The following is an 18,842-nucleotide window of genomic DNA, read 5'->3' on the forward strand; positions in this document are numbered from 1 at the left end:
ACCAGATTTGAATATGAACAGTCATTTAAACTGGAACAAAAACTTTGTCTGCTGTACTTTAAATTTCAGTGTATGATCCTAACTGCTTGCTTCCTTGTGACACAAGTGCTTCAGAGGAACTGAAGAGAAGACAGTTACATTTTCTGGAAAATAGTTTATTGAGTGCTTGGGGAATTAAAAACTACAAGGTTGTGCTTGCAGTTGCAGAAGCAAGAAAAAAGTTAAACATAAATTAGTTACCTGACTTGCTACTTATAGTGCTTCTGAAACCCTCATTTTAATCATTGCCTACCATGACCTTTATATTAATATCTGGCCCTTAAATTTACGTAGCAGAGTATTTATAGATTAAAAAGTGCCTTTCTATGGCAGTAGGGTAATTATTATGAAAGCTGATGGAGATTTTCAGTCATCTTAACTCTTTGCTTCTAGGCCTCAGCTACACCCACTCGATTTTTCTGAGTTAGCTGACTTTATTCCATACTCCACTGCAGGAATAAGAATTAAGTAATTCAGTCAGTGTAAGATAAGCCCCACTTGTCCAGAAGCTTTAGGTGACTTAGATCAAATAAAGGGGGAAAAAAAAGCGCCAGTGATTACTGCAGTTACTCAAAACTACATCTGTTGTGTAGAATTTCCATTCCAAGTATTGTTTTCATCTTCTCCATCGTCTTGCGTCCTCAGTCTATAGATTTTGCCTTCTTTTTTGAAGTCTTCCCCCCGCTTTTCCACTACTCGTTTCCTGACTGCTTGCCTAGGGTACAAATGAGAGTGAGGTTTGACAGTTTCCCTGGGAATAATTACCTAAGAGAAGTGAATGCAATAAATGCAAATCATGCATCCTTCCTTCTCTTATCCCAAATATTAGTTTTCTTGAGCCTTTAGTTTCCTTGGGAAGCAATACCCAGCTGAAAATTTGTCATTTAGCAGCCAAACTGAAAGAATCTTGTTTCCCCTGGAAAGCACCTGACACTGAATTGAGACAGGGCTGCTTCATGTGAAAGGGCATAGCTGCTCTCCTGGCACAGGAGATTCTCTAGGCAATACAAAACCTGAACTGTCAAAATCAGATGTTAGTTGCCTGAGCGTCCATAACAATTTCACATCTAAATTTTCAAAATTTTTATCTTCCAACAATTATCAGCTGAAGTCCACGTGTGTAGTTACAGCTGAATTCCCTGTTCATAAATGACTGCAAGACAGTGCTTTTTGTACTCTGGAAACTGGAAACTGAAGCAAACAATAAGGAGGTTGCTTAAGCACCCGTGTGAAAACCAAGAAACTCCAGTCAGAGCTGCCATGCAGTTTACCAGCCAGGTTAAGCCTTTTAACCAGATGGAAGGGTGGTGGCCATAAACTCTGAGGGCAGCAGTTAAGACACAGTTCAGTCCCCAACTATGAGATGAAAACAATTCCAACAAGCAGTTTGAGTAACAGCTGTCTTAAATGGTTTTCATTACCTGCTTTGCTCAACATTGCTGGATGCTGAAGGGTTTGAATGGTCTTGCTGATGAGCTGATCTCACAGTAGACTGTGAGGGGGGTGGACTCGTAAACAAGAAGTTGCTAATAAATCTCCAAACCGCTAAGAGGGGATAAAGTATTGTGCCCAAGAACTTCCACAGATCACCGCCTGAAGCCTGAACCACAGAAGTAGCAGGTCTTCCCGCCTGGTCATGAACACATAAAGCAACTTGTCAGATATTCAAGTTGTGCACTTGTAAATAGAATATTTCATCCATAATTTAGAAGTAGCTCTGCAGACACGAGAGAACTTCTCTGGTTACACATTAGACAAATATCTGTGCCACCATTTATCTGCTTCAGAAAAAGTCCTCCTCTAAATCAGTCCTGACAAAAATTAAATTTTGCAATCTGTCTTAGACACAGGAAAGACCAAAATTCAGGCCAAATATTATCATGGCTGACTAACAGCAAATACACAGCTACAGTACTGCTCTTTGCAAGAAACTGAAAAGCAAACAAACCAAAAGCCAACACCTACCGGCAGCAACACTACTGAAGCACTGGGTGCTAACTCTAGTTCCAGTAACTTCTTTCCATAATCTTCTTTGGTAAATTCCCTTCTGGGAAACATTGTCGCCAGTGAAAAATTGCCGTAAGCGTTACCAACCGTCTGTGAAAATGTAAAGAAAACATTTTATAACTGTTCAAATAACTGCAAATTTGCCAGTTGAGTATATCTTGCCATATTGACCCAAGAGTTTCATATCTAACTATCAATCATCTTCATATAGAGAAATGAAGGATTTTTCATCTCCTCCTATCTCTTACTAATGATATGCTGCAGTAAAATAAAGGCAGTTGGTAGCACTGGAGAAGGAGCAACCAAAAACCTCTTTAAATAAACAAAAAGAAAAGCAGTTGATGACAATTCCACCATGATCAACAACTAGCTGATGCTACACTGGGCTGTAATCAGCATGTAACTGAGAAGACAAAATACCAATTTACCTGTGCAGCAAACTGCCTTGCTTCCTCCAGGCGTGCTTCAGACGGGAACTGGTTAGTAAAGGAAGATCCATCTGGGAGGCGGAACTGAATCCTGGCTATTGCGCTGCAGGACATGTATTGGGTCAGTCAGCACATGAACAGTTACAGACAAATGCTCCCGGGCTTTAGCTTGGCAGTACTGACATGTGGAAGAGAGGGACAGTCATCCTACTTATGGCAGTGCAGATGGGTGATACGTTTGGATCCAGAGTTGCTAACCACCTGCTTCTATCTCACAATGCATCTCCTCTGGTTTTTATCGGAATCCAAGACCCATCACCATTCAAACAAGATATCTACACTAATATGCAAAAAATGAGTGAATATAAACCATATTTCTTTTGTGTAGCCTGTATTATTTTTGTTCTTTTTTCAAGAAGTTGTACTACAGGGACACAGACACTTAAGCTGGCTTGGCAAGCTATACTCAACTAGCTATGGCCCAGCATTACTGTTTGAGTTTCAACACCACACAGGCTGTTACTCCTGTGCTTCCCACTGTTCAGGGGCAGTACTAGACTCACAGGGGCTCCATAACTCCATGTAAAGTCTCTACAGGTTAAAATATTTCTTAAAACAGTAGTGCTGGGCAAAGCAGGAGACAGCTCTGACACGGACAGCTGATGATCCCAGTAAAGCCTGACCCCAAGCCAACAGCTGGGCCAGCACCAGGCTCCCCAGTGCAGTTCTGATCTTGTCTGGTTGTTATCTACCACATTCTCACCTTACCTAGTTCCCTACCTAGCCCCATTATACACGGTATTTAAATCAAAGATCAGACAGAAGAAACCTCTTATCTAACTAAAACAACACACAAGGAAAGGTGGTTAGTGTTTCATAATCAGGAATGTCAAAAGGAGGAAAGTGATCAGAGAACATAATATTCATGTAAATAGCTACAAATAAATATTATAAAAGAGAGCCAACTTTTTATGTCACTATTTAAATAGTTCAACATGGCATCAATTAATAGATTAGGGTATATATTAAATCTCTTAAAAGTTTCTTTACCTCTCTCCCCAAAAATATATACTTGTTTCTCTACAGCAACTCACCTTCGCTCCTTTTGAGACGCTTCTTTTCTGGCCTCAATTTCAGCCTGTTTAGCCTGAAGAGCTGCAGCTTTTGCAGCTTCTGCTTCTTCCTTTGATTTTGCAAAGCGAGCTGCTCTCTCAGCACGATCCTGTGAAAGGACAAAACAGAAACCTCAATTTTTACCATAAATTGGAGCTTAATATTCATTAAAACAGAGAGCTACGATCTGTACTTGGCACCCAACTACACAGATATAAGCAGGCCATATGGAAAAAAGACAGTACTGCTGCAAAGAATTATTCACTGCCAAACTGCACAGGCTCATGTCATTAGCCAAGACAACACACTCTTCAAAGCAAACAGTTGTGAATAGATGATCTTCCCAGGCAAGTTTAACACTCCAGGGAAGATAAAGGGAAAAAATCTTATGAGAAGTTACATGATTACAGTTCTAAGTGTTCTAGGCCAAAACCTAATAATGAGGAGGGATTTCAATTCTTACAAACTGTTTATATCCATATATACAGACTTAGAAAATAATCCTCACCACCATTTTGAGATCAATATTCTTCCGCATGTTCCACAATTAAATATTCCCCGTGCTTCTGTCACAGAACTATGCTTAAATTGCAATTATTTTTATGTTTAAATGATAATTCTCTACTGGACTCAAGCAACAAGACAGAAAAGTTGATATGTTCATCCAGATAGAAAATATCATGAATATGAAAACAGAAGCTTCATTTTATACACAGGAAATGCTACATAAACCCCAAACACAGCAATTATTACAATACAAGGCCACAGGATTCCAAACAGAAAATGGACAATCTTCTGAAGTTTCACCAAATGAGAAAATATATCATTTCAGTACATGGGTAGCCCTTGTGAGAGAGAAGCGGCAAGCTACCCTCCACGATGAAAAATTTACCATTGCAATCTGTTGTCTTATACGCTCTCTAGCAGCCTTCTCTTCTGCCTTTTCTCTGTTCCTTTCCTCTAACATACGTTTTGTCAACTCTTCTTCCTGTCGTCTTTTGTACTCCAACATTTCTTTACCAGTTTTTCTCCGTTCAATTTCTTTCTTGATTTCTTTCTGAATAAAACAACAGACACAAAAATTAGACCATGAAATTGCCTTGGACAAGAGTAAGACAAGATTGAAGTACATTTGTTTAGAAAGGAATTAAGCATTTATTCAACTAAGGGTATAAAAAAAAATTGCAAGTGGTTTTACATTTTTTGTGTTACCTGTTCTTCTTCTTTCCTTTTCTCTTCTCGTCTTTCTTCAAGCTTTTTTGTTATTCTGAATTTAAGAATAAAGTGAAAAATCTTAGAATTGCAGTATCTGTGAGTAACATTTTTAAATTTTAATGAAGCATTTGCAAACACTTGCAGAAGAACGGAACACATGAAAATGAACACGAACTGGAACACAGCACTGATAACCTAGTGTAACAGCAATGACTCATTCACATGCGGGTGTACCACCCATAAAAGCTGGTGATTCACCACCAAGTTCCCAACTTTATTATTAATAGAGTCCTAACATATTCCTTCTGTCCTTTTCTGCTCAGTAAATGAAGAATCTTACATCTTACTGTTGAACCAACTTGTAAGACATAAAATAAGCAAATACTATTTATGATCTGTGGTAACAGAAACACTAAATCTCAATCTCTTCTTAGCTATTTAAGCCATCTGGTTTCTTCTGCACATCACTTCCCAAGATGGAAAGCCAATAATATATAGCACTGACACAGATGCACATGCATCTGTCTCATCTATCCAGAAAGATGCCTTAGAATAAGAATTGACTTAAAAAACCACCATCATTTACAACATATTTTAAGTTTGGGGAAAGGGCAGGCAAGACCAAACAACATGAGAAGTCAGATAATCAGAAAAATTTTGTTTGTGTGGTAGCTGTTTTGCTTTTTAAAGAAGAAAATGGTAATTACCACAGAGCTTTGCCTTGGTTTTTCATTGAAAGAAATGCTGTAGATATATGCAATTATGATATAATTTAAGATTAATGCATATTTTAAAAAACAACTTTGGTACTTACAGTAAAATACTGACTGCATTTTCTTACCAGTAGTAAAAATTATACTTATTGTCCAACATCTTTCAAAGAAAACTGAAACTAAATGTGAAAAACTTTAAAAATGTATTTTAGCAGTATAAATAATCCTAATTACTAAGTATGTGTCACTGCTTTTAGATAGGGTACTACCAATAGTATCAGTCTTACAGATGCTAAAGAACAATTTTATACACCAAATCTTGTACTTAAAAACAATTTAATGAATGAACCATGTGCTGAATCAGATGCTGTGGTCACCATACTTTAAAATACTAGAACTAGCATTGCTCATCAGACCTCATTTCTGCCCACTGATTAAAACAAGTGTCTCAGAACAGGATTCCTCTGGCTTTTCCAATATGCCTGGACTACAAATGGTCATCAAATAGACAAGAAAAAGCTCTGTACAAAACCTAGTTTCAAGTGCTTTCGGATCAATGTTTTAACTCATTCAAAAATTTGCAGCAAACGTATTGTCTGCATTTAAGTTATATCAGAGGTGAACATTTATAGTTTTCCAGATTACCCCTTTCTTTCAGAGTATGTGAAACATGAAAATTGAAAGCTGTTTTTGTATCAACCCTAGAGTTGTCACAGACATCTAAGCAAAAACAAGACCACATAAATGCTTGCCAGATAACAATGAGCACCCAAATCCTGTAATTAAGCCTGTTTGTTCAAAAAAAACCTCCAACCACACAGAAAACTGCCTCCTGAGAAAAAAATACAATACATTAGAAAGTCTGCAAAACATGACTTACCTTTCTACTTTGAGTGTAAGATCATTCGCAGGCTGAGCATCACTCACTTGTTCACCTAAAGAATTAGTTGCTTCCTGGCTTGCTTGACCTGAATTTGCTCCATCTTTAAGTGATTTACAAGAAAGTAATGCAGAAGACAAAAATAAGAGGTGTATTTTTATCATTTAAAAAAATATGCTGATTGTTAGTCATAATTGACAGTAACTAGGATATCTTAAGGAGATATAAGGTTTTGCTGTTTAGACTTCCCCTGTACCACCACCAATTTGGTTTCAGGTTTCTAACCTGGAGAAACTTTTTTTAATTGAATCCTACTTCAAAGTGTGCACAACTTTTGTTGTGTTATACAACCATAGATTTCTCATTAAAATTGAGCAGAATGAGAAGTTGTTCTTCCTTCTAGACTTGCAAGAAGCATTCTGGGATAGCAAAGTTCCCCCTCAAGTCCACTCAATATATTGCCTTTTAGGTACCATCATATAACAACTTAAGAAAAGGAAAACTATTTCAAAAGCAAATTAGCTAGCATTTGCATAAAAATACATTACCAGCAGAAGCTCTTCGTGTCTCAGGTGTAACAGACTCGGGAGAGTCACAAAACTCTGCTGCTCTGGATTGTGCATTTTCTGAAGCACCATCGGATTGAGAGGAGGAACAGGGAGCAGATGGCTGACTTCCATTTTCCAAAGGCTGCCCTTTTACTGTGTGCATCTAAGAAATTGGGGAAAAAAACCTGAGGCTATGAAACTTCTGAATGTTTTCCACAGGTTCACAGGTTAAGACTAAACTATTTTTGAAGAATCAGTCCTATTTAAAATATAAAACTAGAATTACCACATATTGTTGAGTATGATGCAATCATACATTTCATATTTTGTCTGATTTTAGTCTTACACTTAAAATCAAAGTAATAAAACATTCTACATTTATATTATGTTCCACAGCATAATTTTATAAATCCACATTACAAAACAGTGTTACAAAACCACATATGAACTGGAAGAGTAATCGGTATGTCATTCCAGTTTGGAGTTCTCAGCATATTTCTTCAATACTGTAGGTGTTACACAGATGATCTATAACAATCTGTGAAACAAAAAAACCAACGTAGCACTTCTGCGTAGTGCTTTCAAACCCGTTCAATTTGTGTACTGAATGTAAGTTCACAGATGTTGATGCTGGAAGGATATAGAACCAATAATTCATAACTCCCCAAGGCACACGTGAAGGGCCAGGGATATCTCCTGTCTTGAGCATGTGAGCACACCCAACTCACTCTGAAAGATCCCGTCTGTTTGCAAGCGTTACCTGTTTAACTTTATGGATTCTGCTAACAAGCTCTTCAACAGAAACGCTGCCAGCAATTACTTCCAAAGGGATTCCGTTGTCTCCTATAAAAAAACTGGATGGAACGCACACTACAGGATCTGTACAGCAACAGTTAAGGGCAAACAACACAAGTTTATAAAGTAACTTGAAAAGTAAACGCCAAAGCCCTTCCTACAGAAACTTCTAGCCCAGTATCTCCCCCTGGTTACCAGTAGTCAGTGCCAAGGGAGGAAGAAAAAAAAAAAAAGGCGCTAACAAAAGCGCTGGAAATCACTACATACAACTGATCAGTATTTCTTCTTTTCTTTGAAACGGTTTAAGCCAAAATATTTTTCTCCAATACACACGTATCCGACAACCAATTATGCTTTGACTTGAAAGATTTTGTTTTAGTGTGAGACAACATCTTATGGAGACAATAATGAATTCTTCACAGCTTTAAGAAAATCCAAGTTAAGGTACTGAATTCCCTTTCAAAATTCCTGAGCTATATGCAGTGACCTACTGAAGGTAGGCAGATGTTGACCTAACTTCACACCTGTGTGTCTGATAGAACCCAGTCCACTACTACTTCTTCCTCCTCTAACTCTGAACTCCAGTTAATAATTTAAAGCATTGCTTGTTTGTTTTCTAATGCTGATTAGTAATACCAATGGGTTATTTTTTTTACATAAAGCTTTGGATAATTTTCTATTTGGAGAATTACATAGGATTAACCTTAAAAAACCCAGCTTGTACACTTTCTCCAAGAACTGACAGTAAGTTGAATACATAGATGGTGCCTTTTAACTACAGTATATTGCATATTTTTGTGCCATAAGAAGTATTTTTAATAACGTTGCTTGTAAATATGTGTCTTAAGAACAGTATTCACTTGTAAAGAACAATTATCTGTAATCATAATGTAGCATCTAAACTGATCTCAAAGGATACAAATTTGAGAAAACTGCAGGCATGCTTCACTGTTTGAAAGAAAAGATTCATTTAGGAGGAGCAATCACTTCGCAACAACTTCAGATTAAGTCTTTCATCATAAAAATAACTGTCCTACTACCACACACAAAACTATTTAAATACTTGAGAGAACACTGAAAGAAAATTTGCATTGCATCTTCTCATCAACATTTTGCATAAGTGTTGACATGGTGACAATCCCTGATTATCACAGTTGACTATATAAGATTTAGGAAAACAGTGCTAAGAAGCAATTCAGGAAAATGACATCTAGTCTACTGAGTGCATATAATATAGTAAGTCTAATAAAATGTCTATAGAGCATTTCAAAATAATACCACTTTGGGAAATGTCAATGCACTTTCTGCACATGGACTGGAACACTTAAACATAACAAAAATAGCTGAGTAATTTACCCAGGAACTTAAATGCTACTCTATGTGTTACAACAGAGAAAAACGCGTTTTCTCTGGGGCTTTACAGATCTTTATCTTTCTGTATTCACGAAAGTTTTTAAATTCATTATGTAACTTGGCAAATCAAGAACTGCCTCAAGAGTATTTGCATTTTGACTCCAGCTTTTTTATGTAACTTTTGTGTCTCTTCCCGTTGAAAAAGGACAACCTCAATCATTCTTTTACTAGTACTGAAACACAATATTCTGCAGAACGCAACAGTAAATTTTAAAATTTGGAATTTTCTCAGGATCTAGTGGCTTCGGGAGTACTGAATTCATTTATGCTCTGGAATCTTGTATTTAGACAACCTCCAAATCAGGCTGAGGACTTCAAAAACCTCTTACTCTCATCATCATCAACAAAAGATTATACAAGAGACAGAATTAGAATAGGACCAAACCTTTTGGTGTCGATTTTAATAGCAACAAAACCATCTGAGGCAGCTTCCGTCACCTTCTCATCTTCCCACCTTGCAGCCATCTCAGTAGATTGTTCATCCTCACCTGCAAGATACAGCACACGTATGAAGCTAAACCCACCACAAATTACTGTTTCGGGTCTGATTTTAGCTTAGCTTCAATTGCTTGAAATCACCTTTAAAAGACATTCTCATGATTATTGTCAAGTCAGTTTATAATTTTTTTGGATAACCTGGAGACAATTCACTCTAGCTGATTCACCTGGCCAACATGCCAAAACCCTAATACACCAATAATCCTTCGAAGGCAGCAAGCGTGTAGCTTTTGCAGTCACTCAGCTGCACAGTGAGCTGGTCCAAGGGAGCAGAAGGGACCGGACCACACAGCTGGAACAGCGACAGAGGAACTGGAGGGGATGGCATGTCCTAAGACTGGCTTGATTGCATCAGTGAACTGCACAACTAACGAAGAACCTCACTTTCATGTTACAGTGTGTATGCTTAGGCTTCTCTCGTAACACGCAAGGAGATCCCACAGCACAGAGGGAACCATTGCTTCTCTCTGACATTAAGCCTGACCTGCTAGCATGCTAAAACTATCCACTGCTCACCCCTCATTATAAAATTAAGTATATATTGGCACACCAGCTGCTAATAGGTAAAACTGTATTTCCCGCTCCTTGTAAACACATAATTCAGCAGACAAGGTTTCACAGTTTGATGGTGTTAAAAAAAACAACAAACCAAAACCCAAACACGAACCAAGAAACATTTATTTGCAGGATTATTCGTAACTTAGTTTTGTATTCCAGTTCCTGACGCGACCAGTAACAGCAGGATGGGAGAAAAAGGAGTGAGGAGCACAGAGCAACAAGAATAACAGTAGAAGAGGAGCTACTTAAGGGAAACAGAAAATGTGCTCTAGGGCCACAGATTCAGAAGTGTTATTTTAATCAGATGAAACACGTCAATCATACATTTATCTTCCAAAGCACCAGTTTAATGGGGATGTGGGTTAATAACTGAATTCCAATGAACATTAGCCATCTTTCACCAAGTAAACTGGCCTGCAACCATTTGCTTATCTTCAATCTGCATTACCTCCTAGCAGCTTGGAATTGACTGTACTCTTGATGAAGAATTTGAGTCACAAGTATAGAAGTATAGTAGTCCATTATTCAATGACAACAACAAACCATTTGTTTGTTTCATCCCAGTTGCCATTTCGTGCAGTAATTTTTACTTGTTAAAGATCAGGAGTTATACTTGGAGTCCCCTGGTGAAGCACTGCTGCCTTAAGGCCCTGACTGTCTGGCCACAACGCTTCTCGTATCGAAAATATGCCAATTTTGGAAAAGTGTTTTTCAACCATATGTATTGATTTTTTCCTGGAAGTACTGGAGCAAGTAAGAATTAATCTCTATTACTACTATTCTAATGTTAAGCGAGTAAATATTTAGGATATTTTATGTAGGAACCTTTCCTCTTCCTTTAAGTGCAGTGCTTCCAACTGTGGTCAGTGGATGCAGCTGCTCTGTCAAGAGTGGTTCGGCCTCCTCCCCCATTTCCAAATGTTCAGAGGCAGACAGCTGCTTCACCACACACTTATTCAAAACGACATGTGCTCATCCGATTAGGCTACTAAAAATACCTAATACTTGCCTAACACTAACTTTTCCATACAAACAACTGCTGTAGCAAAAGAATGCTGAAGGTTCTGAACAGGTCAGAAACTGTTCACAGTACAGTCTGAGAGATGCGACTCATGAATGAAAATGCTGATAACTCACATTTTATAAAGCTCTATGCCATGAAGCACAGTTTAATATTGTGATTACCCACAGAATAGTGGCTTATTCTCATACATCTTATTGTTTTGGTAACCCTTTCTTACTTGGGGGTTAAGGTTCATTTATTGCAGTTTTGTAGTAGTAATTCTATCCTGAAATGAAAACTGCCAGGTCACAGGAAAAGCATCAGAAAAGTCAAGAGGTCAAGCTGAACAGAACTTGACAGAATTCATAATTCTGCTAAACACTGAGCTATCACAGACACCTCAGAACACTAGTTCCCAAGACTCTCAGATTTCTTATGTTTCTCAAACAAAAGCATCACTTCATTTCACTTAGCGGAAAGACCCATACACAATTGTCAGTTACACTTGCTCACCTCTTGAATTTGCTCAGATAAATTTAGATATCTACAGAGGGAAAAGGTATGCATTTCTTGAGTGATTCAGGTAATTGAAAGATAATTTTTTCCTGCAATTATTTATTTACTATACAAGGAACTCATTCAAATATATCACAGGTTGTTGAAGGACTTTAATTTCCCTACTGATCAGCACACAGTCTTCAGGGAAAAGTGTTTTCCTTTCAGAAGAACACAGATAAGCCCAGCTGACTTAATGTCCAACATTTCATAACTACTCCATAAGGACTGCCCATTCTGGAAAGACAGAAAGCCAGGACATTAAGCTGTTTACCTCCCCCTCCTTTACGTCATTCCACATATTTAACTTGAAAAGTGCTTTGATACAGCTTGGCTACGAAATACTGACAAATAGCTTGTTGATTGCAAACCAGTGCTTTGTAAAAAAATAACCTAAAAATAAAGTTATGAACAAAGGAAGGAGTTTTTCTACAAATGTTACTAAAAATAAACAAACATTTTAGCTTGAAGCTTTTTATTTTCTCCCCCCTTTGTTTTTTCACTTCTGAAAAGCACCTTTCATGAGTGGCCCTGTAATTTCATGATCAGGACATGTCTAACTTTTGGAAAGAATTATCTTCAACACTGCAATCAGAACACAGGAGGTATCTGAGGGAGTTTCATATCAAATGAACAATTAACTTCAGATTAATAACTCAAACAATGAGAGGAGGTTTTTTTTAATTCTGCAGGCTAGAAGATCATGTACAGAACAGCTACTAACAAGATACCAAAGACATTCACCAGACCTGTTTCAGTATCAGGAGTACTTTTTCCCTGTGCAGCAGCAGAACCTACTAGTAATTATTTGATGCCACAAAATAACTCATCTGGTCCTCAAACACAACTTCCTTGCTTTGTGTGTACAGAAGCCTCTAATCTAACAACGATCCACCTTAATATTTAAAATCAGTTCTGTAAGGCAGCCACGCTTCACCTCATGCTCCTTGGAGAGTATGCAGCAACCCTTTTATTGCAACTTCCCGTGAATTCAACAGAATCTTTAATACGGTTACACAACTGCATCACCAGAATATGCCATGAAGATTTTAAAAGCTGAACTAAAAAAGGGTTAGGATTATAGCCGCAAACAGAAATGCTAAAGATAAAAAACTGGTTGAACAACATGCAACTGCAGCCACACACACCACCTCATTGTTAAGATAAACAGCCACATCATTCCTTGCTTGACTGGAAAAGATTCTAGAATTGGAAAGTTCTCTGTTTTCCAGCGCTTGTTTAGAGAAGTGCAGTGAAGACAGAGAGAAGGACAGAAAGATGGTAACAGAAACCAAACAGAGATGGACCTAGCAGAATTCAGTAGTTTTTGTCAAGGCTGTATCTAACAACTATCCCCCACAGTGGCCACCCTAAATTTACAGTTAATTTATTTTTTCTGTTTCTCTATTTTTTCCCCCTTTATTAATTTTTTGTCCTCATATACATGATTGGACAAAGTGTACAGAACCAAACAGGAACACTGAACACTTCTGAAAGCTACTTTCAAATGCTTGTCTCCGATGCCTATGGGCGTGTAGCTACTCGAAGCTACCACTACCAACTGTGCAGTTCTAAACTGGATCCACCAAAACAACAAACCAAATCACTGCTAGCATAAAACCAGACTCTTCTTTCGGCACTCAGCATCCTTCAAACACACCTCCTTCCACACAGGGTGAGAAAATATGTTCTTGGGCTTCCCAATTCCTTTTCCCAGCAGGCACAACAGCGCTGCTCCGCACCCAGCTCTGTCCCAGGTCAGCTGCCCCCACCCCACTGCTCCTAGGGCAGATCAGAACTCCGCACAACTCTCCAACTCCCATTCTGGAGATATGCCCGCCCTAAGTAACACTCCCCCTTTTTCAGGGCTCATAAGAACAACAAAACAAATCAAATCCTTACAGCATACTACAATGTCAAAACTCAGTTACATCCCCGCAATTATAAATTTATCTCCACTCTGTATATCTACGTATTGCTACATCCACCTGGTCAACATTCACATCTAAAAGAAATGGCCAGTTCTGTGCACAATTTTAGTTTCATAAAAAATACTGAAAATAAGTTACAAAGTGCACTTCTTAATCCCTGATACTTATGCATCAAGTTCTTATAGGTACTGAATTACTACTAAATCTTTGTGGTGGGTTAACTTTGGCTGGACATGAGGTGCCTACCAAAGCTGCTCTATCACTCCCCTCCTCAGCTGGACAGGGGAGAGAAAATACAACAAAAGGCTCGTGGGTCGAGATATGGATAGGGAGATCACTCAGCAATTATCATCACAGGCAAAACAGGCTTGACTTAGGGAAATTAATTTAATTTATTGCCCATCAAGAGTCAGAGTACAATAATGAGAAATAAAATCAGATCTTAAAACACCTTCCCCCCACCCCTCCCTTCTTCCCAGGCTCAGCTTCACTCCCCATTTCTCTCCCTCCTCCCCGCCAGCAGCGCAGGGGGACGGGGAATGGGGGTTGTGGTCAGTTCATCACCCGCTGTCTCTGCCGCTCCTTCCTCCTCAGGGGGAGGACTCCTCACACTCTTCCCCCGCTCCAGCGCGGGCTTCCCACGGGGTCACAGCCTCCTTTGGGCACACCCCCCTGCTCCAGCGTGGGGTCCTCCCCGGGCTGCAGGTGGGTCTCTGCTCCCCCGTGGGCCTCCCTGGGTGCAGGGCACAGCTGCCTCACCATGGGCTGCCCCACGGCTGCAGGGGAATCTCTGCTCCGGGCCTGGAGCACCTCCTGCCCCTCCTGCTTCACTGCCTCTGGGCTCTGCACAGTTGTTGCTCTCTCACATTCTCACTCCTCTTTACCAGCTGCTGCTGCACAACAGGTTTCCCCCCCCATACCTTCCTAAATATGTTATCAGAGAGGTGCTACCACCTTCGCTGATGGGCTCAGCCTCAGCCAGCAGAGGATCCCTCTTGGAGCCAGCTGGCCTTGGCTCCACCAGACATGGGGGAAGTTTCTGGCATCTCACAGAACCCACCCTTGTAGCTTGGCACATAAACCCAATACAGACATTTGAAACATCCAAGAAATTTTGTAGAGAACTTTTAACCCTGGGTAGGGAGCTGGGGAGAAGATCAGCCTTTACACAAGTCACAGCACATTATGTTTCACAGGTGATGGAGGATGTCAAGTGTTGCAAAACACCTGTGTCAGGAAGCGTCTTCTTGTTTACCACCTGGCTTTCCATTTCATTTTATACAACACACTATGATCATCTCATTATTGGCTATAAAGGCAGAGAGCTATCAGGTAGGCACTGTAGGTAAACACACTAAAGGATGTATATGAAAAAAATAATTTAAAAATCCAGTGGTAAAAGGCTTTCACATCACAGCACCCACCTACAATCACGATTTGTGGGCTTTAAAATGCTGCCTTAAAGCCTGCATACACTACCCCATCCATTCCTCCAACACAGCACACTGTGGGCTGAGAAGATCTTGATTTCTTGCAGTATGTTTAATACCCAGTAGAAAATGCTGTTCTCCAAGCATAAGCAGAGTTGTGTCCACAAAGGAACCTAACTGCACTTTTCTGTTCACATCCCCTTTGGGAGTGAACTTCCTGAAGCTAAGCAAATCCCACAGTTCAGAAACTTCAAGCCACAAGCACTTAAGGCAGTAGTACAAACAAAAGAAACAACACAAGCACACATAAAGACACAAGAAGAAAGTTAAAGAGTCCATCTAATGTCCTCCTTTCCCTTTAACCATTCTCATTTTTCCAGACAGAAAGGCAACATACACAAAGACAATGCGAGTTTCTATAGATTTCTTCAATTACAATTCAGTCACAGTGTAAGGAATTGGAAGGAAAACTGACACTGTAGACAAACAGCTAAGAAAGTTACAGCAGCAAGAACTGAATGCAGGCTTATGCAAGGATATAATGAAGGGAAAAGGAAAACATCGAGACAACTAATTTCACCGCCCTCGAGCAGCGCGTAAAGCCACGACACACCACAACAAGGGCAAGGCCGGAGGCTGGGACACAGCAGGCCCCGCACCACCGGGCCGGGCAGCAAGGACTCGTACTGACACAGCAGAAATCACGGCACGGCGGGAGGGGGAGGCGGCGAAGCAACAGCTGGCGAAGGCGCCGCGGAGCCTCCGGCAAGCTCCGCCCGGGGGCGAGCGAACGAGCAGCGCCGGCTGACAGGGCCATGGGCAGGCTGGGCCCACCGGCGGGCAAGGCTGCGGGCAGCGACACCCTGGGGGGGGCAGCGGGCGGGCCGGGAACCGCATTCGACTCGGGCGCCGCCGGAGCCTGGGGCTGTCCCGGCCGGCCTCAAGGGACGGCACCGCAGCCCCGAGGCCTGCCCGAGCGACCGCTGCCCCCGGCTCCCCTCCGGCCCCGGCGGCGACGCGGCCGCCGTGTCAGCGCGGCCTCCCCTCTCTCCCCGGCTGAGCCGGGCCGTACCTGACACGAACACGACGAAGACCGAGCTCCGCTGCTTGGCGGCGGCGATGGCGGCCGGGATGGACCCGCCGAACCACATCATGGTGCCGCCGACCCGGGGCGCCGCGAGCCGCCGCCACGCGCATGCGCCGCCACCACCGCACCAACGGCCCGTCCCGCGCGTGCGCCAGCGGCCGCCGCCCGGCCTCGCCTTCTGATTGGCGCCTGCGCGCCGCGCGCGCCCGCCCCTGGCCGCGCGCGGGGCGGTGGCAGATTCGCCTCAGCCCGGCGCCATTTTGACGCCTTGGGGCCTCGCGTGTTTCTGCGCCCCGCCGTGACGACGCCTCACCTCCTGAGGCGCGTCCTGCCGCGAAATGGCTGAGGTAGGCTGGACGGGCAGCTGCGGGGAGAAAGGGGCCCGCGTACCCAGGGTGTGCCTCATGCACCCTGTGAGGACAGGGTGGCCACGGTTAACCCTGGCCCCAGCATCCATCTGGGAAAGCCAAGGCTGCGACAGAGGGGAAGAATGATGGAGGAGGTACCTCTTTGACAGAAATCCTTGCTAAATATGTTAAAAGTAGAAAGTGTGGCATGCGCAGATCCTCTGTGAGCGGCAGGAGGTGAGGCCAGGGCATCCTTCATGCTCCCTGGCGAGCCAGGCTGCATGAGGGATGGTGATGGGATGGCACAGCATTTATAGCGCAGCCTTAGCAGGGGCGCAGGCAGCAAAGGCAGATGGTCTTTTTGATGGACATTTTACAGTAATGAGGACAGGACAATTTCTTTCAAGTGCTCCATTCATAACATTTCAGAAAAAATGCTGCACTTAAGTTTTTCTGAAACACAGTTAGGACTGTGACTGTGTATTCTGGGTAACTACTGCTGAGGCAGATACTGTCAAACATTGTAAGGCTGAAAAATACACAGTCTCTCAGCTGCAAAAGCTTTTCACTGTTGTACTTTGTGTAATCTGGAATTTTAATTAGAAAATTCACTGAATAACGGCAACTAAAATACCTACAAAGCTATAGTGGAAAGAGGCAAATCAATGGTAACTATACAAAAATTGTTTTACCTCTCTCAAGATGCAGCATGTGGGAAACGTGTCACAGTTATCCTGCTCACTGCATAGGCTTTGCATACACATACTGTGCTTCTGCACATTTCTTAGAGAAGTAACTGGCAGAACACTAAAGCTGTTCTGCTGAGATGGTATTATTTTTTTGTGTTTTTCTCTCTCTGTGGTACAAAGCATTTAAGAACAATGCCAAAGTTTGCATGGTATTAAACTAAACTGTAATTTTTTTGGAGATGAACAAAGAGACATGTCTGTTAAGCATGTGCATATAGAGGAAGAGGTTAGGTGTAATGGGTATTAATATCTATGAAGAATTTGGATGTGTTGCACTAACTCTCGTGGCATTTCCAATAGCTGTAGTTTGCATTTATTGCATCTCATTTGAATCCCTACATTGGAAGCCGAATTGCATGAGAAGGGTGAGTGAAGTGTTGAACACTGTTATTTTTTGGAAATTATTTTGCAAATACGGTTTTCAAAAATTTCTACACCACTTCAAGCAAGAAAGAAATTTTGTTTAAACGTAAAAGTGGAAGGGCTTACTAATGACCGAAGAGGTAACTTTTGTGAGGGTGTACAATTTTCCACATCATCAGGAATGATTTATATTACATTCTCAAATAATTTTTAAATTAGAATTCTCTAACTGTAGGGTCACTGAGTTGCTGCTGTTGCATGTGCCTCTGCTGCTGTAATTAATCTAAGAGCCACTAGAGCCGGTGTCCCTGGGAAACAGCAGAGGTTTTCAATCTGTAGGCCTAGGAAAAGGGGGTGGTAACTAGTGAGTAGAAAGTTCTCTCGAGAAATAAGAAAAAATAATTTGATAACTGAAGCATTACCTGGGATTCAGTTCCTTGGTGTGCTGCCAAGTATCTGGCTGCCTTAGGCAAATCATGTGTGTGTGTAGTACATCTATTACTCTTGTGGAAATGTCAGCTAGTTTGTTAAAATGAACAGACAAAGCCAAATTCAGCAATCAGTATGGGAAACAATGCAAGACAGTCAGTCACATTTTAAGAGGTTTATTTTTCCCCCGCAAATCGGCACAGATCTACTTGGATGAAAAAGGAAAATATTTTTATTAGTAAATTCCTTTATTTAATTGCATTGTTGCTTCACACTAATCAATGGTTCATTAACAAATCAAAGTATCACTTTAAGCCAAGTAAAAAGGCAACAAATTTGAGTGAACAAGGAGACAAGCTCTGGTGTGTTTCTTAGTCTGTATAAATCAATGTGATAGACTACCATAGCAGACTTAATAATAATGCTGTTTCTTAGAGTAACTAATTTGGAGACCATCAGAAGGGCAAGGCTGTGCTGTATACCACTCTCCCTAATTAACCCTCCAACTAGTGCAAAAGTTAAGATACAGAAAGAAGCAGAATGCCAGTGTCTCCCCTCTCAAGTTCAAACTGAAGTCCTCTGTAATTCAAGTATGATGTTTAATATTGCCTTTTTTTTTTTTTTTTTTTTTAATGTTAGCTGATAAGAAATTTTAGGAACTGAAATGTAACTGATCACTTAGGGTTGAAGCTAGTCCATACTGCAGCCAGCTTCTAGCACGCCTTCCACCTCTGTTGCACC

The 18,842-nt window shown here is 41.0% G+C and overlaps 1 protein-coding gene across 1 annotated transcript; it reads right to left on the reverse strand.

The window, feature by feature from the left end:
- Positions 1 to 134: 134 nt before the first annotated feature.
- UBXN4 (UBX domain protein 4) lies at positions 135 to 16,351 on the reverse strand. The gene is made up of 13 exons (XM_074828566.1): positions 16,199 to 16,351; positions 9,537 to 9,639; positions 8,658 to 8,686; positions 7,704 to 7,822; positions 6,944 to 7,106; positions 6,396 to 6,498; positions 4,800 to 4,854; positions 4,480 to 4,644; positions 3,569 to 3,696; positions 2,475 to 2,577; positions 2,005 to 2,136; positions 1,461 to 1,669; positions 135 to 754 (listed from the first exon to the last, which is right to left on the reverse strand). Exons 1-13 carry the CDS (start codon positions 16,278 to 16,280, stop codon positions 616 to 618), a joined length of 1,530 nt encoding a protein of 509 aa, XP_074684667.1. The 5' UTR covers positions 16,281 to 16,351; the 3' UTR covers positions 135 to 615.
- Between the last annotated feature and the right edge of the window lie 2,491 nt (positions 16,352 to 18,842).

This window comes from Strix aluco, chromosome 6 (assembly GCF_031877795.1).
Source record: "Strix aluco isolate bStrAlu1 chromosome 6, bStrAlu1.hap1, whole genome shotgun sequence".
NCBI lineage: Eukaryota > Metazoa > Chordata > Aves > Strigiformes > Strigidae > Strix > Strix aluco.

Coding starts and splice junctions, on each gene's coding strand:
- UBXN4 (XM_074828566.1), bottom strand. CDS start 16,280: ATGATGTGGTTCGGCGGGTCCATCCCGGCCGCCATCGCCGCCGCCAAG. Junction 7,823..8,657: donor CCTGCAGTTTTCTCAAATTT/GTATCCTTTGAG, acceptor GTTGCTGTACAG/ATCCTGTAGTGTGCGTTCCA. Junction 2,578..3,568: donor GCGTCTCAAAAGGAGCGAAG/GTGAGTTGCTGT, acceptor CATGTCCTGCAG/CGCAATAGCCAGGATTCAGT.